We start from the raw sequence: 26,056 nt of genomic DNA, 5'->3' as shown, positions 1-26,056 counted from the left end.
TGCAGGGGACACGGGTTTGAGCCCGGGTCCGGGAAGATCCCACATGCTGCGGAGCAACTAAGCCCGTGTGCCACAACTGCTGAAGCCCGTGCACCTAGAGCCTGTGCTCCGCAACAAGAGAAGCCACGCAATGAGAAGCCCGCGCACCACAACGAAGAGCAGCCCCCGCTCTCCGCAACTAGAGAAAGCCCGCGTGCAGCAATGAAGACCCAACACAGCCAAAAATGAATAAATAAAATTAAAACAAAAACAAAAACAAAAAAACCCACAAATGTCCCTACTAGTCCTATTTTGTTTTAGAAGAAAGGGAAGCATACTTGTTGAAGTAGAGCTATTTTAACCAGGCTGGTTATCTGACTCGCCCAGCGAATGTTAAGAAATAGATTCCTGGCTTCACCCAGAGATTCGTTCAGTAGGTTTGGGGTTTAAAAAAAAAGTCAGGAATGTGTATTTTTGAAAGAGTTCTGAGGGTTCTGATAGTTGCCTTAAAACCTAGTCCTCCTCCCAAGGGGCCTGTCGAGGCTGCCTCCGTTTTTCTTCATAATCTTTTGCTATTTCAACACTGATGAATTACACATCTAGACTTCTCCACTCTGTTTTTATGGGGCCATCGGGTGGTTTCCATCAGTTGCCCTTCAAGACCAAACATAGTGGTGTGTGTCGGCCAGAACGCTACCTTGCAGCTGCTGATTTTAGGGCTTGGTGTCTAGAGGTGGGCGTCCAATAGTTCAAATACATTTTGATCTCTCACTGTCAGGAAGTGTATCCTCCTTCAGATTTGTGATAATATGAATTCTGGCTGAGAAGTCCTTCTACGTCGGACCTAGAGGAGCCCGGAGGAAGGAAGGAAGGAAGGAAGTTTCATGCTTAATCGTACAGAAAAGAGAATCAGGCCAGGGTCTTGCGTGCTGGTGTCTGTTCACTGGTCACCCCCTCTCCCCAGATGGCTCAGGGGCGCCATGGGGCAGCGAGGCTGGCCTGGTGCCAGGAGGCGGACTGGGGAGAGGCTCACTTGGTGCGTGCCAGCCCTGTGACCACCCCCGGCACATCATTTCCAGGACCTTCCTCCTGAGGGGGCTGTGAGGACTGGACGAGGTCTGTGAGGCTCGGACACTCCTTACCCTTCCCTCCCTCCCTCCCTCCCTCCACGCTCACCCGGGCCTGAGAGCACCTCCTGCTGGCCCCCTGGCCCGTGTGGTGCCATCTCCTCCGATCGCACCTCCTCCAAGGCAGGCACCTCAGTGCCACCCTGCCATCCAGCTCAGCGCATCCTCTCCCACGCCCTCTGATTCTCTCTTGGCTGTATCTGCTCATCACTGAGGTGGGTGTGTCTGCAGTCATTAAGAGGGGAGGAGAATTTTGACCATATAAACAAGAAGGTGGTAATTTGCATACTATAAGATTTCCTGTGGGTTTTCTTGAAATAGCTCCCTGATACTAAAATCCTTTCAATTTGTAAAAGACTTTTTAGTAATGATATCTAACTCAAGATGCACTTGTACGTTAATTTTTTTTTTTAAATAAATTTATTTGTTTTTATTTTTGGCTGTGTTGGGTCTTCGTTGCTGTGCGCGGGCTTTCTCTAGTTGCAGCGAGCAGGGGCTACTCTTCGTTGCGGTGTGCGGGCTTCTCATTGCGGTGGCTTCTCTTGTTGCAGAACACGGGCTCTAGGCGCGCAGGCTTCAGTAGTTGTGGCACGTGGGCTCAGTAGTTGTGGCTCACGGGCTCTAGAGCGCAGGCTCAGTAGTTGTGGCACACGGGCTTAGTTGCTCCGCGGCATGTGGAATCTTCCTGGGCCAGGGCTCGAACCCGTGTCCCTTGCATTGACAGGCAGATTCTTAACCACTGCGCCACCAGGGAAGCCCTGTACGTTAATTTTTGCATCTTGTTTCTGTCTTTGTAGATGTCATGTTGTGTATTTGTTTTCTCCAGCTGAGCTTTAAGTTCCTGGGGAAAGAAACTGTCAGGGGCCTGGTCCAGGCTTTGCCCTGGCGCTCCTGTCCCGGGGCCTTCTCAGGCTGTGTGCACCAGCACCATCTCTTCCTTTCAGCCACCCCCCTTGGGGGTCTGTGGGGATTCGCTTTGCAAATGGAATACCCACGTGGCCCCTTGGCAGGGACAGGTGCTGGGCAGGTAGACTCCAGGGCTTCTGGAGACGTTGCAGGGGATGAGCTCTGGCGCTGGAAAGGCCCAGAGCTTGTCCAGCCCAGGGCTGCCCATGCCAGGTGATGCCCAGGGAGGTGACAGGACTTAGCACATGCAGCTGGGGAGTGGCAGCACCGTGGCCTCTGCAGGACCTGGCTCTTGGGCCGTATGGCCAGCCGCAGCCTCGTCTCACTGTGCCTGCAGGGCTGCTTCCTCCCAGCCTCAGGGATTCTGCTTTTTCATGGTCAGTCAGGTTTTTAGGACTTAACGGTCAAACCAAGAGGTAAAAGCGGCCCCCAGGAGCCATTTGGTCTGTGCCAGAGTTGCCCGGCCAGTTGGTGCCTGAGTGATACCCTGTACCCTAGGATGGGTATCCATTTCATGCCTTGAAATAGTAACCACAGGTGTTTGAGAAACAGGCAGAGGTTGGTGTGGGTTCAGGGAGGCTGTGTTTCTTCCTCATGGGGTCCCTTATAGTTGAGAGTGGGCTTGACCTGCCCCACTGGACTCAGATATAGTCCCTTTTAGCTATTTCTCCTCCTCCCTTACTGCCTTTAAAATGCCAGTCAGAATAACCAGGATTTGGAGATATGTATCAAAATCACTTTAGGAACTTTTTCAGAATGCCTGTTTTCAGAATACCATCCTGGGGACTGGGGGCAGTGAGCCTGGGATGGGGCCCTCCTTCCATCTTGATGCCCCTCTGTTAAGAGCCACTGTTACGTGAGGACGAGGTGATGTGCACGTGGGTCACCTGGAGACCTTGTTAACCTGTGGATTCTAAGGCAGCTGGGCTGGGGCCTGGGAGTCTGCATTTTCAGTGAGCTCCAGGACGATGCCCCAGGGGTAGAAAGGGCCGTGCAGAGGGCCACGCACGCCAAATGAGGAAGGACACTAGCAGATCCAGGGCTCTGGAATCCTGGGGCCAGGTGGCCTGGGGCAGGTCACTTACCTCTCTGAGCCTCCAGCCTCGTCTGTGGAATGAGAGCTACCACAGCAGTACCTCCACGTGGGGCTTTTCCCTGCACAGCACGGGCTCCATAAAGGTCTGTTCGTGGGATTACCAGCCTGGGTCATCGTTCTGTGAGCTCACCTGACATCAGACACGTGGGGGTTAGGGTGGGGGTCTGGAAGGCAGCGTCGGGCTCTGTCTGCACCTGGACCGCGGGCTCGCGCTCTGCTTACTCCCGGGGAGGGATGCCCAACAGCCCGGCCATGAGAACAGACCGGAAGTCATGCTGTTTACTTTTCTACCTTTTAGTCATACCTCTTGAGGAGGCAGGCCTTCTCAGTCTAAAGCTGCCTGTCTGTACCTTCCTTTCTAATCCGGGAGTCCTGGGCTGTTTTGTCCTTTTTAGAGCCAGGTTGATAAGCCCGGGGCCAAGACACTGGGTGTAGTGCTGGGTTCTTTCTCCATGCCAGCTCTTGCCACTGGAACGCGTATGCTGCACCCCAAACACTGCAGCATCTGCAGAGACCCAGCTCTGCTGCCTGGGCTCCAGCTGGCCTGGTGCCAGGCACAGCTCCCCGGTCCTTCCCCCTCCCTGAGCAGGCAGTTGGACTCAGTCCCCTTTCTCTGTCCCCTTGGGCAGGCTGTGCCTCTGGACCATTTCAGCAAGCTGGCAAGCCGCAGCTGCAGTTTCCAAGCAGTGATGCAATCATGCTGCATTGCCGGCCCTGATTACAGGCTTCAGGACTGTGGTGTGCCATCAGAGAGAGGGGTCCCTGGGGACAGGGCTACCCCTGGGGGTTGAGAGTACAGAGGCCTGGCCAGTTTTCATCTGCAGGGGTCGGGGGGTGGCATCCCTTGCCTGCATCTCTGATGCACATTTCCTTTGCAGCCTGGCCCTTCCTGCCTTCCCCCACCTGCCATTTGGAAACAGGAATCTTTGTCTCTCTACCCAGCTTGGCAGTGTATTTACTTGTATAAATGTTTTCAGGTATTTTCATTTTGTCTCCCCCATCTAAATGTAAGTTCTGTAAAGCCAGGACACGTACCTATGTGTTTGTATTCTTGTCTCATTCTGAATCTATAGAAAACACTAAAAAACTATTGAATTGATTGACGCCAGTCTTTGGTTTTAGCAGAGCTTCTGTTGAATGGTTTCTGTAGCACGTGATTGACAGAATTTTCCAGTTAGGGGCACCAGCGTTTGTCTTTTCTTCCACTGCCCAGCCATTTCCAGCTCTCCTCCTCCCCCTGGCATGTGAGGCCCTCTGGCCATTTGTGTTTGCTGGTAAAACCTTCGATCCTCAGGTGGGCAGCTTGCTGATTGCTGGATTTTTAGGGACTCAGTCACATGATGGTCAACTGCTCTGAGAAAGTCATTACACTGGCATTCGCTAGACTCACTGGCCAGTCATATCCCCAAATCCATTCAGAACTGGAAGCTGGAAGAGGAGCCCAGCTCCAACCCACAGTTAGTACCATTTCCTGCCACTCCCAGTTTCACTCTTCTGAAGGCCAACTTACTGACATTTTAGGTAATGTCAGAAAGAGTTAAAAGTTCCCCACTCCCACAGTATCTGTGTGTGAACGTTTAGATCCTAGGGGTTTTGATTGTTTGCTTGTTTTGGGCTCTAGACCAGCTTCTGACGAGAAGAGATGTCTCGCTCCGCTTGTAACTGGCTGAAACCCTAGCCAGAGGGAGCCAGCAGAGCAGATAGGCAGGGTGGGGTTCTCAAACTTCTTGAAAGTGACCCGCCATAGAACATACATCGTGACCCAGGACACATGTATGTTATATATGTGCCTGGAAAAGTGTTCTCAGAACAGTACCTAGGGGCTTCACTGCTGGCGCAGTGGTTGGGAACCCGCCTGCCAATGCAGGGGACACGGGTTCGAGCCCTGGTCTGGGAAGATCCCACATGCCGCGGAGCAACTAAGCCCGTGCACCACGACTACTGAGCCTGCGCTCTAGAGCCTGCGAGCCACAACTACTGAAGTCCACGTGCCACAACTACTGAAGCCTGCGCACCTAGAGCCCGAGCTCTGCAACAAGAGAAGCCAGCGCAATAAGAAGCCCACGCGCTGCAACGACGAGTAGCCTGCTGCAACTGGAGAAAGCCCACGTGCAGCAACGAAGACCCAACAACTAAGACCCAATGCAGCCAAAAATAAAATAAATAAAAACAGAAACAAAAAAACAGTACCTAGCCTTCCTGTGTGTGATACACCCAGTGTTGGCCATGACCCACTAAATTGATCTCATAACCCACTAATGGGTCACAGCCCTGTTTGAAAAACACTGCTTGGGAATTCCGTGATGGTCCAGTGGTTAGGACTCTGCACTTTCACTGCCGAGGGCCTGGGTTCAATCCCTGGTCAGGGAACTGGGATCCCTCTGGCCGACTAGCATGGCAAAAAGAAAAAGGAAAAAAAAAAAAAAAAGAAGAAGGAAAAACACTGCTCTAGGGAGCATTCCATTCTAGGATTTCCAAGGCTTTTGCAGAATTCTGCACTGGGGGATAAACGTCCCAATCTGACATCTTAGCTTCTCTGGCCTCCAAATTGTATTTGCGTTGGAGGGAGGGAGTTAATATCCCTGGGCCTGCCCTTCCCCCTTCCCCACCCATCTCTGTGCCAGATCCTTCTAAATTCCTTAAAGACTGTGTACATTCCTTATTTTACATTTGTATTCTTCTCTAGCCTTGAATCTATAGGAAGCACTAAAAAAAATTCCGATGACCTCAGTCCTAGGATTAGCAAAGTTCCTATTGAATGGCTTCCTCTATTCTCACCCCCTAGACTGAGCTGGGCTTCTCAGCCAGTGACTAGCATGTCCCCTGTTCCATCTTGGCTTGGAGTGCAGCTGGGTGGCCACCTCAGTGAGCTGGGGTGCTTGCAGCCAAGTAGACCCAGGGGCAGCGGGACCGGGGCCTTCCTCAGCATCTGCGACCTCGGCTGAGGGAGTGAGAGGGGCTGGTTAGGAGGCCCTGAAGTCTCCCCCCCCCCCCCCCCCCCCGCCCCGTTGACCACTGTCCCAGCTCTAGCTGTATGAGAGGTGGGAGGGATGGTGCTGCTCAGATTCTTCTTACCCCTTGGGAAGTAGCGAGCCTTTAGAAATTTCCAGCACTGGCCTCACCTCATTATATTCCTTTCAGGGACCTGTTCTTTGAGTTCTGGCCTAGGTAGACAGCCTCATCTCCCGTGTGTCTGCCGGCCCTGCCACTTCTCTCTCCTCTCCCTCCCCAGGAAGGGCCTGGCTCGGGCCACAGCAAGCCGTCCCCCATCTCCCACTCCCTTGCCAGGGGCACGGCATGGGACTGGCAGACAGTGCGTCCTTGCCACCCGAGAATGTGGGTGCTGGTCCTCCCATCGTCAGTTGAGGATCTGGTACAGCTCACGTCACTCACCCCCAGGCAAGACTGCGTGGCTTTCTTGCTGTGGGTCCGGAGGACACCCGCCTCTCCTCCCCTGTGTTTCGGCCTTGCCGGAGTTTGACAGGAGATAGCAGTGGTGGGCGGGCGGCTTCCAGCCTTGACGCAGATGCTCCGGCCCCTTTAACGGCCCTCCTTTGCCTGTTGTTGGACTTCCTGCCTCTTCCCCGCTCATACTGGGAGCCCTGTTGGTGGATACTGATCTTAGTGACCAGGCATGAAGCCTGCTTTTTTTCCTGAGGTGGGTGCTCAGCCCCCACTGAGCAGGCCAGCCCTTAGGGCCACCCAGTGCTACAGGATGTGATGTTCAAATCCGCTTGAAAGGAACTTCTTGTTTCAGCTTCCTTGTATTTTCAACCAATTGATCAGCCTCAGTTTGCCTTTTTCTATCCTTGGACCATTTTTATATGGTGAATTAGGTTGAGTCGAGAGCAGTGTTAGGAATGAGGGTCTAGACCAGGAGCTGCGGGACCAGCTGGTCGTCGTTCCTGCTGTGCCGTCAGTGCTGGGCATCAGAGCTGCAGCTCAGGGAAGCAGTGTGCGCCTCGGGCAGCCCGGGGGGCAAGGGGCAGAGAGTGGGCCTCCTGGCCAGGGCAGAGCTCCTTGGAGCTCAAATGGGGGTGGGACGGAAGTGCTCAGCCCCCCTGCCGTGTTGCCTTCCCCCGGTGGTGTCCCCACTCCTCCCTTTGCCGCTGAATTGCTTTCCGACTTGGAGCACCTCATTAGCTCAAACTTCAGAAAGGATCTGGAGGGTGATCCTTTCACCCACCTCTGGTCTCAGCACCACCAGGCTCTCCTGGGAACAGCCTCAGGGCTCCTCAGCCTCAGCACTGCTGATGCTTTGGGCCGGGTCAGTCTCTGCTGTGGGGGGCTGTCCTGAGCATTGTTGGATATTTAACAGCATCCCTGGCCTCTAACCACCAGGAGCCCCTCCCCCCAGCTGTGACAACCAAACGTGTCTCCAGACATTACAGATGTCCTCTGGGGGGCAGAGTTGCCCCCAGTTGAGAACCACTGGGCTGCCTGGTCACCCTACCCTGCCCAACAGCCAGATGATTCTTTTAACGTGACGCCCCCGCTCAGTGACCTGCAAGGGCTTCCGTCTCACTCAGGATGGACTCTCAGGTCCTTCCCTGGTGCTTTCGCTAAGGCCCGAGACACCTGGCCTCGCCTCCAGCTCCTTGCTGCTCTGCTGCAGCCCTGCTGGCCTCCGATGGTCGTCGAACACCCAGGCACACTCCACCGGGGTCTTCAGGGTAGCTCTTCTGTCTGCTTGGAAAGCTCACTCCCTTAATACACTCAGATCTCTGGTCACGTGTCACCTTGGAGTGGCCTTTCCTGATCACCCTCGTAAAATAAATGGCTTGCTCTTGCTCCCCTCCCGTTTCCAGCCTCTCCCCCCAACACCCTGGCTAGTACCTTGGTTTTCTGTATGGCACATAACACCACCTGACCTCTGTGTGTGTGTGTGTGTGTGTGTTTGCGCGTGCCTGTCTGTCTGTCTGTCTGTTTCTCTGCTGCACTAGAATGGAGGCTGAGTCAGAGCGGGACTTATCTCACCAGTGCCTGTCCTCCCTGAAGCCTGGCTCTCTTCCTCCAGAGCAGGTGCAGGAATCCTCGCCATGCGGGGCAGATGTGTTGTTTGCTACTCCTGTTTCCAGAGGAGGCAGTGGAAGCAAAGGATGTGGGCTCTCGGATTCCACCAGGCATGTCCCGCAGACATGTCACAAAAGTGTCCAAGCACAGGGAGTTATACCCAATCTCTTGTAATAACCTGTAATGGAATATAATCTGCAAAGAACCCACAAAAACAAATGGCTGTGCTGTACACTTGAAACTAACACAATATTGTAAATCAACTATACGTCAATTTTTAAAAATTTTAAAAGTCTCCAAAGTAATGCATGTTCATTTTTAAAACCACTTGTAGCCCCTCTTCACTCAGACACTTTAACATTTTGGTGTGTTACCTTTCTTGTCTTGCTTTTTTTCGTTATTCAGAAACCTCTGATAGCTACAGCTCTGCCTCAAGAAATGTTAAACAATAGTTCACCACCTCAGAGGTTGTTCAGAATTCTAGAGCCAATAATGACAGTTAAAACCTATCCACCTTCCGCCTCAGATCCCACCCTGGTAACAATTTTTTTAAAACTGCGTCCAGGGTGTGCCTAACAAAAAACGTGGCTCTGTTTCATGGCTTAGTTTCACTTTACAGTGTGGCGTTTTCCTAGAGCAGGCACAGCGCCCTCTGGTGTTAGCCTCCAGTGTCTGGTGCCTGTGGCCTGGGTGCTTGATCTCTCAAGGGTAGGAGGAGCAGAGATGGGCAAACTGCTGAGACCCGGTGGTGTCTCCCACCTGGCGGCCTCGGCGGGTGCTCAGGGCCCTGATGACGTCCGCAGGCAGAGGCCACCACAGCCGCCTGCCATGTGCCCCAGAAGTGAATAGAGCAGTTGTTGCTTTTATAACCAGGAGAAGAATTAACTGTCTTTCAGAGGGTGTGGACCTGCCAGAAATGTGTTTTACTCTGTCCCTATCTCTACTGCTCTGGGGAGGGAGGAGCTTCTTCTGTGGTTAAGCGAATGGACTCGAGCCAGACTGCCTGAGTTGAAGTCCCAGCGGCACCACTTAGGAGCCGTGTGACCATGAACACATGAGTTATTTTCTCTTTGTCTCAGTTTACTTATCTGTAAAGACAATGACAGTATGCTTATTTCGTGGAGTTGTGGAGGATTTCTCAGGTTAAAACACGTGAAGTGCTAGAAAACTGCATGGAGTGTAATACACACCAGCTGTGCTGTCGCTGTGAGGAGAGGCTTCCAGAGCAGAGGTTCCTTCCAGAGCAGGGGTTCTGAAAGCCTTCGAGATGCAGGGAGCACGTGCCCGGAACAGGGAGAGGCGAGGAGGACGTGGGTAAGCGCTGTTCCGTGGGAGATGCCCGGCTGGAGCGGCTGGCGGATGTGGGAAGAGCAGTGCCCGGTGTGGTGGGACGTGGGCACCTGGGAGGGAAGCTTGCGAAAGAGCATGGAGAGGCTTGCAAGTCATCCTCACCCTCCCAGGCGTCTTGTTCTCATTTTCTGGAATTCCCAAGGAAAAGAAATGTAGCCAGAGGGACTTACCCCGGTGGCACAGTGGTTAAGAATCCGCCTGCCAGTGCAGTGGACACGGGTTCGAGCCCTGGTCCGGGAAAATCCCACATGCCGCGGAGCAGCTAAGCCCGTGTGCCACAACTACTGAGCCTGCGCTCTAGAGCCCACGAGCCACAACTACTGAGCCCATGTGCTACAACTAATGAAGCCTGCGCGCCTAGAGCCCGTGCTCCGCAGCAAGAGAAGCCACTGCCATGAGAAGCCCGCGCACCGTAATGAAGAGTAGCCCCCACTTGCCGCGACTAGAGAAAGCCCGCGTGCAGCAACGAAGACCCAACGCAGCCAAAATTAATTAATTAATTAATTAAAAGAAAAAAAAAAAAGAAATGTAGCCAGAATAGTGGCCCCTGCACCCCTCTATCCTCCCTGCCACCCCGCTCTGCTCTACACTGTCATTGTCGTTGTCGTGCAAGATCAGAAGAGCCTGGAGACCCAGCTTAACGGTGGAAGGGAGTCAGACTCGGGCAAGAGGCCAAGCGCAGGTCAGGAGAGCCACATCCAGGGACACGCTGGCTCACCAGGCCCCCTCCTGGGAACTCGGGGACCTGCCTGCCCCACAGCCTCGCAGAGGTTCTACAGAGGGAGGAAGGAGAAAACCCACCCCTGTCCTTGTGATGCCAGCTTTCACGGGCTGTGTTGTTCCTGCTTCGGCCTCAGAGCGGGAGCCTCAGTTTCCCGTACCCCCTCGGGGGCAGCGAGGCTGGGCCGTGTCCCATCAAAGACTGCGCTGACTTAGGGTCTGCGCTTGGGCCACTCCCTTCCTTTCCTGGCAGCTCTCTCGGGGACTGACACAGACGCCGAGGTTGGGACGATGTGCAGACTCAACTTGGGTCTCTCCTCAGGGTCCCTGAGCCCGCGAGGCAGCCTGTGCCCGCAGCCGCAGCTGCCCCAAGCACGGCGTCACCTCCCGCCCCATGCAGCACTGTCCCTCTCCCAGTGGATTTCCCCTCACTGGAAACTTCTGGTTTCCACGGCAACTTGGAAAGACCTGCAGTTGTGGCTTTTTGAAGTCTAAAATGGGAGCAGAGGTTTGAGATAGGGTGGGACAGCACTGAAGATACCATGTCCCACCCAGGGATTTGGGCCCAGAGGGTTACAGGATAGGAGGTTCTTTGAATTAGAAAAACGGCACTGTCTTCCCAGCACACCCTTGGCGGAGTTCCACGTGGCCCCTTGCAGCCTCCTGGGATCTTGGATCCTGAGCTCAGGGTCTTCAGCCTGCGCCTAGGGGGCAGCGGAGGCAGGTGGAGTGATCAGGGCACTTAGCGGTGGCTGAGCCCTTACTGTGGGCCAGGCGCCTGGTGGCCGTCTGTGCTTTCACTGCGCCTCGTTAATCCTCTGAGCCACTCACCCCACCTTTTACACGAGCGCTTTGCGAGGCTGCTTTGCAAGGCTGCGGCGCCAGCGCAGGTGAGTGTCCGGTGTGCTTAACGCCGGGGCTCCCTCTCATCTGGAACACGGGCTTGTGTCCCTGTAGGAGCATCTCTGTCACCTGTTGATGGCGGGCCCGTTGCTTCCCCTTTACTTTTTTTTGAAGTCACATCCCACTAACAGCAGGGTTTGCTTTAGTCGTTGGCAGGATTTCAGTGCCCGTAAGCACGTGTCTCCCTTCTCAGTTCTCCTCTCGTGAGGTCACCGTCCAGGCCCCACGTTCTGCGGTGGAGTGATCTTGAATGTTCAGTTGGGTGTTTGAGGGAACAGCTCTTCCATCCGCCTAGTTTGGGGTCTTGGAGGTGCCTGAGCCGGGGAGGTGGGCAGTCACAGGGATGCACCGGTTCCCAGGACTCAGTGAGGAGCCACAGAGGAGCGGCCCCAGGTTTGGGGAACCAGCAAGGAAGATGCACTGGCCCAGTGGAGAAGCGTCTCCCGCCTGGGCTGTTGTGGGGCATCCGGTGCCCGGCAGGGGGAGGGGTCTGTCGTGGAGGGGCGGGTCAGTGCTTGCTGCGCAGTTGGCCAGGCTCCAGAAGCCGGCGTCCTGAGAGTTGGTTACTCGGCAGCTTGCAGTCCTCTGCGGGGCAGGAGATAAGGAGCAGGCTGTGACTGGCCGGGCAGGATGGCCCGGGTTAGAAGGTGGTGAGGCCGATAGCGGCCTCAGGGTGACCCTCGGCCCAGTGTCACGCTCCTCCTCCAGCCCACCCTGCTCGGCGCTCGGCAGCAGGAGTGCAGGGCAGGCAGAAGCTGGAAAAAGGATTCCACTCACAGCAACATGTTTTGCTCTCTGCAGAATGGGCTGTTAAATCTTTAATTTAAATGAGGCCTTACGTGATCTGTCATTTAGCCACGCTTCAGTGTGATCAGAGTTACCGCTGGTGAGCACGGTGTTTGCCTTTGGTGCGGGAGGTCGCGCCTGGCGTGCTGTCTCCTGATCTGGGTGCTGCTGGAGGGGCGCGTGGGATTTGGCAAAGCCGAGCTCTGGGCTTAGGGTTTGTGCGCTTAGCTGTACGTATGCCACGCTTCACTAAGAGGTAGGGAGAAGACTGTATCCTGTAGCGATTTTGGGGGCCGTGCTCTGACACCTGTGCTCTCTGTTCCAGTTGAAACTAGAGGACCGCTCCGTGGTGCCCCGGGATGTGGTCCGGCACATGCGCTCCACTGTGAGTCCCGCGTCCCACTCGGTGGGGCAGGGTGGTGGGGGGGTGGCCTGGGGCAGGTCCTGGCCGGGTCTGCCGGGTGACCCCGCGGGGTGCCTGCCGGGACCTGGATGCCTTCTCCCCCGCAGGACAGCCAGTGTGGCACGGTGATCGACGTGAACATCGACTGCGCCGTGAAGCTCATTGGCACCAACTGCATCGTCTACCCCGTCAACAGCAAGGACCTGCAGCACATCTGGGTGAGCCCGCCCCGCCTGCCACCCCTGCCACCCCTGCTGACCTCCCCGCTCGGGGCTCTGGTCCTCTCCGCGGCGCCTTCCCAGGCCGGGCGGCCAAGCCCAGCGGTCAGCTCGCTCCCTGCAGCCTGATCGTGCTTCTCGTGAGTCAGCCATTCAGACGTGAGGTCAGGGCGCAGCTTTACGTCTCCAGCAGAGACTGCTGGTTTCCCTTCTCCTCTAATGCTTTTTTTGGAATAAATTTCTTTTCAGTTTACTTTTTTAATGGTTTCAAACTTACTGAAAAGTTGTAGGTACCTTTATCCCCTGCAGCTTCCAGGTTCCTCAGCTGGTGACGTTTTGCTGCGTTAGCTCCAGCGCCTTTCCTCCCTCCTTCCCCACCTCTCTCTACTCCTCTGTCGCTCTCTCTTTCTCACTCCCCCCGCCGCCTTCTCTCCCTCTCTGTCTCTCCCCTCCCCTTTTCTGAAACATTTGAAAGCAAACTACAGGTATGATGCTATATGACCCCTAAATACTACAATGTGTATTTCCCCAAAACAGGAACACTCTGCTGTTTAACCACCATTCAAAGCCCCAGACGAGGACTTTGACCCATTACCATCCAATCCACAGACCTCATTCAGTTGTCCCAACAATCTCCTTTTTCCCCTCTGACCCAGGATTCCATCAGGAGCACACACAAGAATTGTCAGCTCTTTGATCTCCCCCAGTCTGGAGAGGTTCCCCAGTCTTGCTTTGTCTTCCTTATCACGGGTGACCCTGAGCATGGGGCCATGGTGCCCGTGACCAGCCTGGGGCCCTGTGTTCTCGGCAGAACTGCCCCGGAAGTGCGCTGAGCTCTAAGCTGGCCCGCAGCGTCCCGCGGCCGCAGGGTGGGGACATTCCATTTGTTCCCCAGTCGTCTGGGGCTCTGCCATGCCTCCCCACCGTAAAGTCAGCATTCACCCCTTTGCAGGCGATTTATTTTTATTTTGTGGGGAGGTATTCTGGGATTGTGTCAATAACCCGGTACTTCTCAAACCCCCATCCATCAGCATTAGCTTCCATTAACAATTCCCACCCGAACCAGCCAGCACTCTGGGGCTGCTAAATGGTGATTTTATGACTCCATCGTTGCCGTCTTGTTTTTATTAGTTTGGCATACTGTATGGAAGAGCTGTACTTTCTGTCCCATTTATTCATTTTTGTACATCAGTATGGATGCAGAGATTCCTGTTTTATTCAGTTGGTTATAACCTGTTACTGTCATTATTTGTTCTGTTGCTGAATGATCCCACATTTGGCCGGCAGGATCCCCTTCAAGCTGACATCTGTGTCCTTTTGACATATCCCCGCCATTTTTTTTTTAAACACCTTCTTTCCATCTTGTATTTTTTCTCATCCAGCCTAGAATCAGCTGTTTCTTCAAGGAGCCCTGGTTCCTTTCAGAAAATGGTATTTCAAAAGCCAAGATCTGGATGCAAGCTGGATGTGCTAATTGCTACTAGGCCCTATTCAGGACAACACTAGGGAACACATGTATGTGTGCATACGTAGACACACACACAGGTCTAAATGTGTCCGTGCCTGTTCTCTGTGTGTAAGATGTACGAGTTCATCTTGATCCTTCAGCTCCAGTCTAGCTCCTCAGATTCCTCCTCTCTTCCCCTTCCTGTTCCTGTATTAGTGAGTGCCGTCCCCAGTAGTGAGAGACTTGGCTCTTGATATCCTCAGTTTAGTTATTTATTTGCTTAAATCACCTTACTTATTCGTCTGTATAACCACCCTCCCCAGCCCGCTCCCACTTATGTGTCCTGTGTCCTTGGGACGCCGTCAAGCTTCTGCCTCTGCGTGGGAGGGGAGCTGGGGTGCAGCTGGACTCTCGGGGGAAAGCCTGCTGCAGCAGCTATTAGGTCGGACCTATCTAGAGCCTTACTCCCCTGTCTGTGGGACCAAGAGGAATTGGTGCCCTGGACACCAGTGTCATCGGCCAGACCTCTCACACCCCTGTCCCCCTGATCTGCAGCCCTTCATGTATGGGGACTACATTGCCTATGACTGCTGGCTGGGGAAGGTCTACGACTTGAAGAACCAGATCATCCTCAAGCTGTCCAATGGTGCCAGGTGCGGATTTCACCACGGAGGAGCCATCGTTCGGCAGGGGCAGCCCGTGAAGGAGGGCAGGGGGTGTTTTCTCGGTTCCTCGAGGGCCGTGCCAGGGGCTGCAGGCTTTTGGGGCCTCGAGTCTCAGGACCTGACCCTGGGCTGGTCTCCTTGTCAGCCTGGCCTGATTCTCTGGCTCAGTTTCTGGTCTAGGCTCTACCCTGGCTTCGGGAGAGCTGCATTATCATTTAGGACACGTGAGAGGTGCTGATGCTTTATTTTAGGCACTTTAATGGTGGTGAACGCTCAGATCTGGGGGGTAGAGTCTTGTTTTTGTAGGAGAGTTCCTTGTACCAGTGCAGGGGCTGAGGTGTGGGCGGAGGATGAATTGCCTATTTTGGGGGGGCGGACGTATTGACGCCTCTGGGCAAGTCCTTTAGAGCCTGACCAGCACCACAAGGGGTCCTGGCTGCCTCGCCTCCCCTAAGACTCAGGCACTGTGTCGGGTGCCAACCAAGCCCCTGTGCCCTGTTGCAGGTGCTCCATGAACACAGAGGATGGTGCCAAGCTCTACGATGTCTGCCCGCACGTCAGCGACTCTGTACGTTGGCTCCACCCAAGGAGCCTGGGGGGGCGGGGGGCCCCTCATCTCATGTTCCCCAGCCCCTGGGCTGTGCAGGAGGGACTTCTCAGCAGAGAGCTTGGAGCTGACCCAGGCTAACCACTGCTTCTACACCGTTGCTTTCCTAGAAAAGGGGCGGTGTGTATCCAAAGGTATAAAAGTTTGGGTGTGGGCAGAAAGCAGTAGAACCTTTCTTTGCATTTTGTTAACTTGGTATCTCATCCTTTTTAAATCTCCTGTTTTCTTAAGAGCGTATGCAGTATTTTACTACAACTGACATTTTAGAACAGTAGTACATGACACAGTTTGTAAATAAGAATACTAAGGGAGTGTGTGTGATTAAGCAGGTTTGGGGACCCCTGCCCTCTAGAGCTTTAGTACTTAATGTGCCGCCCCTGGACCAGCGGCATTGTTGTGGCCTGAGAACTTGGAAGCAGAATGGGTCAGACGTGCATTTCAGCAAGATCCCTGGTGATTTGTGTGCACTTGACGTCTGGGAGGCGCTGCTCTGGAGCCTTAGGGGGTGTGGAGCGTGGAGGCCCGGGGCCGGCAGGAGCCAGGCACAGAGCAGGGGGTGCGGGCATGGAGAGCACCCTCCCCTGAGGAGGCAGTGCTCACGGGGACTTTTCTCTGGCCCCAAATCCTGCAGGGTCTCTTCTTTGATGATTCCTACGGCTTCTACCCAGGCCAGGTGCTCATTGGCCCTGCCAAGATCTTCTCCAGTGTCCAGTGGCTGTCAGGGGTCAAGCCCGTGCTCAGCACCAAGAGCAAGTTCCGCGTGTTGGTCGAAGAGGTAGGGGTGGGGGCAGGACAGGGGGGTGAGGCCCTGGATCTCCCACCCACCCTGCCTCACCTGAGGTGGGGCTGCTCTGAGGACCAGGGGAACCCGGGCCGAGCAAGGTGGGAGGGTGGTGAGTGGCAGGTCCTCTGGGCCCTGACTGGAGGTGAGGAGGCCGCAGTGAGTGACCCCTGGGGTGGGCCTGTTCTGGGGGTGTCCAGACTTGGCGCTACACTGTGATGAAGACCTGCTTCCTGCTCTGGGGGCAGGTGGGCTCCGGACAGCTGCCTAAAGAGAGGGCGTTAGAGCCTGCTGACCGTGGCCCTGTCCCGCCCGCCACCCCCAGGTGCAGGTTGTGGAGCTGAAGGTCACGTGGATTACCAAGAGCTTCTGTCCAGGGGGCACGGACAGCGTCAGCCCCCCGCCCTCTGTCATCACCCAGGAAAACCTAGGCAGGTGAGCGGCTCCAGTGTGCCACCCGCTCCAGCGCCCCCAGGGGCAGTCCCCAAGCAAGTCTCTGGGCCGCGGGCACGGGTGCGCGGGGCTGAGAACCCCCTGGCCCAGCCCCTGCCTCTCCTCTCTCCCCTCCCAGGGTGAAGCGTCTCGGATGCTTTGACCATGCTCAGCGGCAGCTCGGGGAGCGCTGTCTGTATGTCTTCCCAGCCAAGGTAGAGCCGGCCAAGATTGCCTGTGAATGTCCAGAAAAACACTGCGCCCAGGGGGAGGGCTCTATGGCCAAGAAGGTATGTCCTCGGGGTTGGGGCTTGGCGGGCGTTTGAGGAACTGGCCTTGAGCCATTTCCACAGCAGGAAGGTCTGTGCTTTAGGCCTTGGGGGGCAGCCCTGATGACCGTTGCAGGCCAGTTAGGTGTGTACAGCTGTCACCCCTCAGACCGAGCTGCCTGGGGTCCGGCCGCGTCAGCCGGCTCTCCACAGTGCCCGCCCTCCCCATTCCGACCCCGCAGGTGAAGCGCCTCCTCAAGAAGCAGGTCGTGAGGATCATGTCCTGCTCCCCGGACTCCCAGTGCTCCAGGGACCATTCCATGGAGGACACAGGCAAGAAGGGGGTGGCCAAAGCCAAGAGTGAAGCAGGGTCCGCCAGCCCCGAGGAGACGCCTGATGGGTCTGCCAGCCCAGTGGAGATGCAGGACGAGGGCCCCGAGGAGGCCCACGAGGTGGGCGAGCAGCTGCCCCCCTTCCTGCTGAAGGAGGGCGGGGATGACAGGCTGCACTCGGCCGAGCAGGACGCCGATGACGAGGCCGCCGACGACACGGACGACACCAGCTCAGTGACCTCCTCCGCCAGCTCCACCACCTCCTCCCAGAGCGGCAGCGGCACAGGTCGCAAGAAGAGCATCCCCTTGTCCATCAAGAACTTAAAGCGGAAACACAAGAGGAAGAAGAATAAGATCACTCGTGACTTCAAGCCGGGGGACAGGTAAACTCAGGGGCACCCTCTCTTTCCCGGCCGGGTGTCCAGCCTGAGACCCTCCCCTCCTGCCCCCGCCCCGCTCCCACACGCATGCACACTCAGGCTCATGTGCACATGGGCGCACACATGGTCTGCAAGCCCCGTGAAGGCTCAGGGGTGCCCAGCCGAGATGACGTGGGTGCCTGGGGTTGGCCGGGTGGGAGGGAGGGATCTGGGAGTGGGAGAGGGCAGGACGGGGCCGTTCCAGGAGGAGATGCCTGGTGGGGAGACTGTTTCTTCCCTGCTGCCTGATGCTAAGAGTTTCAGGTTACCGAGCCCGCGGGGCGGGGCGGTGGGTAGAGAGCGTAGCTGCGCTTTCCTCACTGGTCCTGCGCTGCAGGGTGGCGGTGGAGGTGGTGACCACGATGACCTCAGCAGACGTGATGTGGCAGGACGGCTCCGTGGAGTGCAACGTCCGCTCCAACGACCTCTTCCCTGTGCACCACCTGGACAACAACGAGTTCTGCCCCGGAGACTTCGTGGTGGACAAGCGAGGTAGTGCCGGGCGGGGAGAAGGGGAGAAGGGGCGAGAGGTCTGGGCATCAAGGACACTCCCCTTGGACGGTGGCTCACTCTTCTGAAGACTCGGGGAGCCTTTCTGGCCTGCACTGACCAAGCCAGGGAAGCCGTGGGTTCTGGGCCCCGTTGTGGTTGACGTGCAGTGGGTGGGTGGGTGGCAGGTGGCACCACCAGGGCGCCTTAGCTAGTCATGTCCCCCCCACCCCCACCCCGCTGGGTCCCCAGTCCAGAGCTGTCCGGACCCCGCTGTCTACGGCGTGGTGCAGTCTGGGGACCACGTGGGCCGCACCTGCATGGTGAAGTGGTTCAAGCTGCGGCCGAGTGGGGACGACGTGGAGGTGAGTGGGTGCTGCCCCCGCGTCTCCTTCAGGGTGGGCTCTGGTGGGCTGGATGTAGGGCCCCTGGGCTCACGACCACCCATCCCTCCCCAGCTGATCGGAGAGGAGGAAGATGTGAGCGTCTACGACATTGCCGATCACCCTGACTTTCGGTTCCGCACAACCGATATCGTTATCCGAATTGGCAACACTGAGGATGGAGGGCCTCACAGGGAGGATGAGGTACGTACGCCCTGGCCTGTGTGGCAGCTGCAGTACCTGATGGTGCCACCAGGTGGCACCAGGAGCCGAGACCTGCAAGTCCTCTGGGCTGCGTGTCCACCCCAAGCGCCTTCCCCAGGAGAGCGGCTGCCGGCAGTGGGGCCGCTCAGTCCGAGCACCTGCACGAGGACTCACCTGCCTGCCGGGCTCAGGCCTCGTTCACACAGCTGCTCCCTGGGCTTATTAGAGAAGCCCATTCCTGTCCTCAGCGCCACGAGCGTGGTGTCAGGTGCTATAGGAGCACAGGAGAGGCCTGGGGAGGTGGCGTCTGAGCTGGGCCCGGGCAGATTCCAGGCAGAGGAAGAGTGGGGACAAAAGTCCCGAGGCTGGAACCCCATCCTGGGAATGTCTGGAACCCCGGAGAGACCAGGGTGCTGCAAGCAGGAAGGGAGTGAGGGGGAGGTTCAGTGGACGGCGAGCATTGGGGGTGTTTCAACCAAAGGGTCCCGTGCTCGAGTTACTCACGGTGGTCTGTGGCTGGTGCCCACATCCCTTCTCTACTCATGGTCTTGCCCCTCCCCTCACCCTTGGAGAGCTGCACCTTTGAGCCTGCCCCATTTGCCCTGCAGCCATCGGTCGGCCAGGTGGCCCGCGTGGACGTCAGCAGCAAGGTGGAGGTGGTGTGGGCTGATAACTCGAAGACCATCATCCTGCCCCAGGTGAGCCCCTGCAGAGCCCACCACGCGGCTCCAGACCGTGGCAGCCGGGCCGGGAGCTCACATCTTCCTGGCCAGGGAGTCTGCTTTTGGGGAGTAAGGTCTCAGGGAAAGGAAAGGCAGTATTACACCCAGAGCCCCGGGGTGAGAGAGTCGGGAAGGCAGAGAGGCAGCCTACAGCTGGATTGCCAGTCGTGTGTAGATTTTCACAGACCTCCCAGCTCTGCCTGGATCCTCATCTCACTGTGCTAAGAAAACACAGGTTGCTTCCTTTAAGAAACAGAGCCTTCGCACCAACACTTCTAGGAAACCTTTCGCAGACCAGGGAGAGGAAGCAGGTGGGTTCTGGGCAGCAGGGCTGTTTTGGACGCTGCTTCTTCGCTCCCTTGTTGGAGCTGACGCTCGCACCCCAGCTCCCCTCCCCTGGCACCGACATGGGATGGGGGAGGGCTGGCTCACCCCTCGTCCAGGAGGCCATTCCAGGGACGGGAACAGGGTGTGACACGGCCCAGCTGACCAAGTGCACTCAGTGGCGAGGAGGCTGGAACAGGCCTTGGCTGGGCTTTGGGCCCATGGGTGGGGCTGGGGCAGCGGAGGTGCCTCTCAGGGGCCTAGGGACCACCAAGCACAGAGGCCCAACTGCGGAGGCCAGAGCAGGAGAGGGAGGAAGGGTGGCGTGGCTGCCGAGGCTTCAGGGCGCCCCGTCACCATCAGCTCTGAGGGTTGGGGTCCTGGCAGGGCGCCCCTGAATGGCCCGCGCCCCGTCTCCCCCCACCAGCACCTGTACAACATCGAGTCTGAGATCGAGGAGTCAGACTATGACTCGGTAGAAGGCAGCACCAGTGGGGCGTCCTCGGATGAGTGGGAGGATGACAGTGACAGCTGGGAGACGGACAATGGGCTGGTGGAGGACGAGCACCCCAAGATAGAGGAGCCCCCCATCCCGGCTGCCGAGCCGCCAGCGGCCCCCGAGGAGGACAAGGGAGTGCTGATCAGCGAGGAGGCCGCCACGGCCGCCATCCAGGGAGCCGTGGCCATGGCCAGCCCTGTGGCTGGGCTGATGGAGAAGGCTGGCAAGGATGGGCCCCCGAAGAGCTTCCGGGAGTTGAAAGAGGCCATCAAGATCCTGGAGAGCCTCAAGAACATGACCGTGGAGCAGCTTCTGACGGGCTCGCCCACCTCCCCCACGGCGGAGCCGGAGAAGCCGACTCGGGAGAAGAAGTTTCTGGACGACATCAAGAAGCTGCAGGAGAACCTCAAGAAGACCCTGGACAACGTGGCCATCGTAGAGGAGGAGAAGATGGAGGCGGTGCCAGACACGGAGCGCAAGGAGGACAAGCCCGAGGGGCAGTCGCCGGTGAAGGCCGAGTGGCCCAGCGAGACCCCGGTGCTCTGCCAGCAGTGCGGCGGCAAGCCCGGGGTCACCTTCACCAGCGCCAAGGGCGAGGTCTTCTCGGTGCTGGAGTTCGCGCCCTGTGAGTTCGCCCCGTGTGTGTTCCAGATCTGGAGGCCAGGTGGCTGGCCCCCGGCTGCCGCCCAGGGCGGGGGAGCCGTTTCCCTGGCCTGGGCACCAGTCCCCATGCCAGGAGAGGAGGGCAGGGAGCATGTGGGTTCATCCACCTGTCGGGGGAGCGCTCCCAGCGGCCGCCGCGCCTCCAGGTGGAGTTCACAGGCCTTGCCCTGAGGAGCTGACCGCTCTCTTTCCCCCTCTAGCAAATCACTCTTTTAAGAAAATTGAGTTCCAGCCTCCAGAAGCCAAGAAGTTCTTCAGCACGGTGCGGAAGGAGATGGCCCTGCTGGCTACCTCGCTGCCCGACGGCATCATGGTCAAGACCTTCGAGGATAGAATGGCAAGTAGCCTGGTGCGGGCCGGGCCGCGGAGGCGCCTCTCAGGGGCCTAGGGACCACCTGGTGCGGGTGTGGCTGTGCTGTGTGGGCGCCTGGTGCCCGAGAGGCTGCAGCCTCGGCCCCTGGACCTGCAGGCCTGAGGGACTCCTGAGAGGGCAGGGCAGGCTCCGCCAGGGGAGCCACACGGCTGGCAGGAGTCCCATGCGTGTGTCCAGACCAGATGGTCGTCCTTCTAAAAGTTAGTTTAAGATTATAATGATTACCTGACTCTTTTCTCGTTTTTTGAAAAATTAGAACGTTTTAGAAAAAGTCATAGTTGCTTTTGACCAATCCTCACCCTGCCCCCAGCGGCCATGACCTTAGTAGGAGTTTCATGGGTCTCCTTCCAGATGATCTTCTTATATGTTTACATGTTCGTGCATCACCATAAACCAGACTATCTTGTAGGATTTGTTCTACACGAATAGGACATCATCATACACATCATCTATAACTTGTTGTTTTTCAGTCAACAGGGTAATTTTTGAGACCTACCCATGTTGATTCACACTGATGTAGGTCATTGCTTTTTAGCTACAGGACAGTATAGCCTCCCGTGGCCACGTCACACTCCATTTGCCACTTCTGTTTGTGACCTGGGCCCCGTGTTTTGAGTCATGCTGGTGGAGGCGTGTGAGCGCTTCCTTGTTTGTTCCAGGAATGAGCGAGCGTGGTCCATCTGCCACCTTATTTGTTCAGCAGACCTTCACTGGGCCTTGCTGTGTGCCCAGGCACCATGCGAGACACTGAATCTGGGTCCGAGTGAGGCCTCAGCTCCAGCCCAGGCCTGGAGGAAGGGGCCAAAGGAAAGGGACCACAAAGAGAGGCACTGTTGAAATGGGCCTGCAGGCGGTCAGAAACCCCAGGGCAGGGCCAGGAGCGCGTGCATGGTCAGGGCTGCTCGAGGTTCTTGATGATGCTTTTAGTTTTCCTTGGGTTTTAGTAAAATTCCTTTTGAAAATTCCAACCCGTCTCAGCTCTGCTGACGGAAGAACTCTTTTGTTCACTTTCTACCCAAATCTCACTCAGAGGGAAAGGGAAATCGTGTGTTATCTTGAGGCCCACAGCGTGGCTCCAGTCCCAAGTGCACGAGAGGATTCCATCACCCCAGCTAGTCCTTGGCCCTAGCCGGCTCTCAGCTCGTTGCTCACCCGGCACGTTGCCCTGGCGATGGTGTCCCCCCCAACCCCGACAGTCAGTGTGGATCTCCGGTGTCTGTGGAGAGTCTCCTTGATGACTTACAGCCTGAGTTTCTAGTGGTCTCCCAGCATTTTCCCCGACTTCAATTCCTCTCATCCTTCTAGTTCCCTAAAAGCAAGTGCAGCCTTGCCATCCTGGAATGTTCTTTCGTCTTCTGATGGGTTGTAATCGTTGCTTGCTTCACGGGGGGTGGGGGGCTGTTTTGAGGAACGCAACTTACAAGTAATGATTTATAAGGAAAAAACCTGGTAGGATAAAAACCGGCTTGGAAAATTCTTTTTGTGCCAGGAGTTAAAAGATGCCAAGCAGGTCTGCACAGAGGTGTTTGCGTTTAGGTTCTCTGTTGCTGGCAGTGTCTGGAGTCCCAGGGCGCTCCTCCTGCTCCTGCTGGAGCCGCACAGCGCCCTGGAAAGGATCACATCCAGGTGCCCCATGTGGAAGCCCGCCGCCAACCTCAGCCTTCCCTCCCTCCCTCCTCCTCTAGGACCTCTTCTCGGCCCTAATCAGGGGCCCCACTCGCACCCCCTACGAGGACGGCCTCTACCTGTTTGACATCCAGCTCCCCAACATCTACCCAGCCGTGCCCCCCCACTTCTGCTACCTCTCCCAGTGCAGTGGCCGTCTGAACCCCAACCTGTATGACAATGGGAAGGTGTGCGTCAGCCTCCTGGGCACCTGGATTGGAAAGGTGGGTACAGTGCCGGCACCTGGTCAGGATTGGGGGAGGCCAGTCTGGGCAGGTGTCTGGGACAGAGTTGATCGATCGCACTGTGTGTGTTTTAGGGGACAGAGAGGTGGACGAGCAAATCCAGCCTTCTCCAGGTGCTCATCTCCATCCAAGGTACGGTGGGCGGGGCCGGGGTGGTGACAGGGCTGCCGGAGGGCACAGTGACTCTGGCTTTTGCATCCCCCACCTCCTGTCTGTAGCTCTGGCCTCCTCTCGGGGGTTGAGGTCGGGCGGGCCTGATGGGCTTCTCCTCCCGCAGGTCTGATCCTGGTGAATGAACCGTACTACAACGAAGCCGGCTTTGACAGCGACCGCGGCCTGCAGGAGGGCTATGAGAACAGTCGCTGCTACAACGAGATGGCGCTCATCCGCGTGGTGCAGTCCATGACCCAGCTGGTGCGGCGGCCGCCCGAGGTCTTCGAGCAGGAGATCCGGCAGCACTTCAGTACTGGCGGCTGGCGGCTGGTGAACCGCATTGAGTCCTGGCTGGAAACCCACACCCTGCTGGAGGGGGCCCAAGCGCTGCCCAACGGGCTTCCCAAGGACAGTAGCTCGCCAGAGCCGCCAGCTGTGGCCGAGCTCTCAGACTACGGCCGAGAAGAACCTGAGGACGGAGGGCTGGCCCCTGGAGAGGCCTCCCAGGGCTCAGACTCGGAGGGCGGCGCGCAGGGCCCGGCCTCAGCCAGCAGGGACCGCACAGACCAGACTTCGGAGGCAGCGCCTGACGCCTCAGGGCCACCCAGTGTCAAACCAAAGAAGCGGAGAAAGAGCTACCGGAGCTTCTTACCTGAGAAGAGTGGCTACCCTGACATCGGCTTCCCCCTCTTTCCGCTTTCTAAGGGTTTCATCAAGAGCATCCGGGGGGTCCTGACGCAGTTCCGGGCCGCTCTGATGGAGGCGGGCATGCCCGAGAGCGCGGAGGACAAGTAGTCAGCCAGCCCTGGAGGAAGGAGCGTCGCCGCGCGGAGAGGCCAGCTGCTGCCTGCTCACTCCCTCCCCTGGAACCTCCCCTCTTCCCTTTCCTCCTCTGTCCCCAGTGCAAGCCCCGCCCATTGCCCTCTTCTTCCCAAGGTGAGTTTGATGCTGAAGTGCAGGAAGTTTCTTGAGATGCTGCCATTTCTATTCCCAAGCAATCTTCCAGCAAGCGGGTCCCCGTGGCAAGGAAAATCTGAGCCCTGTTGCTGATTTTCCACTTGTCACCCTAGGCAGGGTGTTCCAGCACTTCCTCCCTCGCCATCTCCACCTCAGGTCGGAGGTGGGCCTTTCGTGGGGGCTGACACGGGAGAACTCGGGGCCCAGGTGTGTGCGGACCCGCGGGACCGGACCCGTGGGACGAGTGGACGTGCCTTGCATGAAGTGTGGGTTGCTCCAGCGGTTCCCCGGTCCCCTTTGTCCTCTTCAGTCCCACTGTAGCTTCATAGTGTCCCAGGCCCTCCTGCTGCCACCACCAACCGCCTCCTCCCTCATCTCCCAGCACCAACACTCTCCCTTGGGAGTTGCAGCTGCCGTCACAGACTCCTGGCTCTGCTCTGGCCCAATTTACACAGGAGAGCCTTCGGGCCTGTTGAACTCGCTCTCTAAGAGAGGTTGGGACCAGGCTGGGTTCAGGGTGACCCCCAGGAGAGGTGGTGGCCCTCACACGCTGACATGGAGTGAGGACCAGGGAGCTGCAGGGAAAGAAACGGCTGTAGGTGCCTTGCTCTTGCTGTCCCATGGGGCTGGGGGATGGCAGCTCTGGCTTCAGGGCCTTGCCCATCTGCTCCCCCCGCTCAGCCCCATCCCAGGGCCCCAGGAGGCAGCAGCACAGACAAGGCTAGGGCAAGTGCGAGGGCCTCCCCTGTAGACTGTGCCCCTCCCACTATCAAATGCTAACGCTGGGAGGCGGCATGTAGCTCCCTGAACACAGCGAGCCAGCCCTCTCTCCCGGAGGATGAGAGCGAGGCCTGTCAGCCCTTCACTTACAAGCTGCAGGCTCAATGCGGGAGAGAGGCGGCCGGCAGGCTTCTCCCTCGCAGAGACGGGCCCAGAGGTTTACAAGTTTTCTAAGCGTTTGATAATGTGAAGCTCCAGTTGAATAGGAAGCTGTTGAGCACATTGCAGCTATGTAATTTTGGTGTATGTATGTAATATTTAAGATTGAAAGAAAATAAATCTCAAAAGCAAAGATATTAACTCTTACTAGAAAAAAAAAGACAAAATAAGCCAAAGCATGATGCGTCTTGTCCGCCTTACGCTGGCTCCGCACCTGAGCTGCCGCAGCCGCGCAGCAGCGCGGGGAAGGGCGGGGCCGGAGTCGGTGTCTTGTTTGAGGATCACCCGGAGTGACTGCTGGGGCTGTGCTTCCCGGTGCGTTGTTCATGTGGAGATGTGAATGCCTCCTGCTTAAGATACCTGTATAAAGTGCTGTGTGATTAAACTTTTTTTTTACTTGCATTTTTTTTTTTGTTTGGCTCATTACAATGTACAAAAAAGACAAGGTGGCACCATTAAATCTGCCTCTGCCATCCGTCTGGCTCTGTCGCCTTTCTTCCCCTCGGGGGCACCTCACACACCCTCCCCCGGGGAAGGAAAGATCCCTGTTGCTGGGGAGGCTCGAGGCAGCGGCACCTTCTCCTCCCAGCCTGCTTCTGCGTCTCCGCGTCTCCCGTCAGGGGACTCACAGGGGCCGGGAGACGAGGGTCTAGAAGTTCAGTGGGTCGGTGCTCTCGCCTCCGAGCAGGGCCCGTGTCCTGTTCCTCAAGAGCCACCTTTCAGCAGTGCATCAGCAGTAGCTGTGGTCCCCAGGGGCCCGTGACTGACCAGTTGCACCGGTTCAGCTCCTTCCAGATGCTGGGGGAGCTGACTTGGCAGCACCTGGCCTGGGCTTGAAGCCAAAAGGTTTCCCCACTTTGAGCGGATGGCATCTGCCCCTCGCTGCTGCTTCCTTTTAACCCCTGCCCACCACTCCCCCACAAGGACGGGCTGGAGGAGGGCAGGGGAGGCTGAGGGAGACCTAGATTCCTCCCTGGAGGGATGACG

The 26,056-nt window shown here is 57.1% G+C and overlaps 1 protein-coding gene across 3 annotated transcripts in view; it reads left to right on the top strand.

Annotated features, from left to right (window-relative positions):
- UBE2O (ubiquitin conjugating enzyme E2 O) overlaps positions 1–25,471 on the top strand; it is a 56,898-nt gene extending 31,427 nt beyond the window's left edge. Inside the window, exons 2-18 of one of the 3 annotated variants that reach the window (XM_059909008.1) lie at positions 12,206–12,265; positions 12,391–12,501; positions 14,504–14,601; positions 15,118–15,181; positions 15,852–15,995; positions 16,327–16,436; positions 16,573–16,648; positions 16,945–17,417; positions 17,791–17,945; positions 18,195–18,307; positions 18,401–18,529; positions 19,138–19,227; positions 20,003–20,699; positions 20,938–21,074; positions 22,796–22,999; positions 23,095–23,152; positions 23,298–25,471. In XM_059909008.1, coding sequence (XP_059764991.1) covers positions 12,206–12,265; positions 12,391–12,501; positions 14,504–14,601; positions 15,118–15,181; positions 15,852–15,995; positions 16,327–16,436; positions 16,573–16,648; positions 16,945–17,417; positions 17,791–17,945; positions 18,195–18,307; positions 18,401–18,529; positions 19,138–19,227; positions 20,003–20,699; positions 20,938–21,074; positions 22,796–22,999; positions 23,095–23,152; positions 23,298–23,968 — 3,390 coding nt within the window. In that variant the 3' untranslated portion in view covers positions 23,969–25,471. Of the gene's footprint in view, positions 1–12,205; positions 12,266–12,390; positions 12,502–14,503; positions 14,602–15,117; positions 15,182–15,851; positions 15,996–16,326; positions 16,437–16,572; positions 16,724–16,944; positions 17,418–17,790; positions 17,946–18,194; positions 18,308–18,400; positions 18,530–19,137; positions 19,228–20,002; positions 20,700–20,937; positions 21,075–22,795; positions 23,000–23,094; positions 23,153–23,297 lie in introns of all 3 variants that reach the window. The other 2 variants (XM_059909007.1, XM_059909009.1) reach the window with 2 other exon arrangements.
- The last annotated feature ends 585 nt before the right edge of the window (positions 25,472–26,056 follow it).

The sequence above is a fragment of the Balaenoptera ricei genome, chromosome 20, assembly GCF_028023285.1.
Source record: "Balaenoptera ricei isolate mBalRic1 chromosome 20, mBalRic1.hap2, whole genome shotgun sequence".
In the NCBI taxonomy this organism is placed as follows: Eukaryota; Metazoa; Chordata; class Mammalia; order Artiodactyla; family Balaenopteridae; genus Balaenoptera; species Balaenoptera ricei.
Note: the sequence above shows the minus strand (reverse complement) of the source record. Positions and strands in the feature narration are given on the sequence as shown.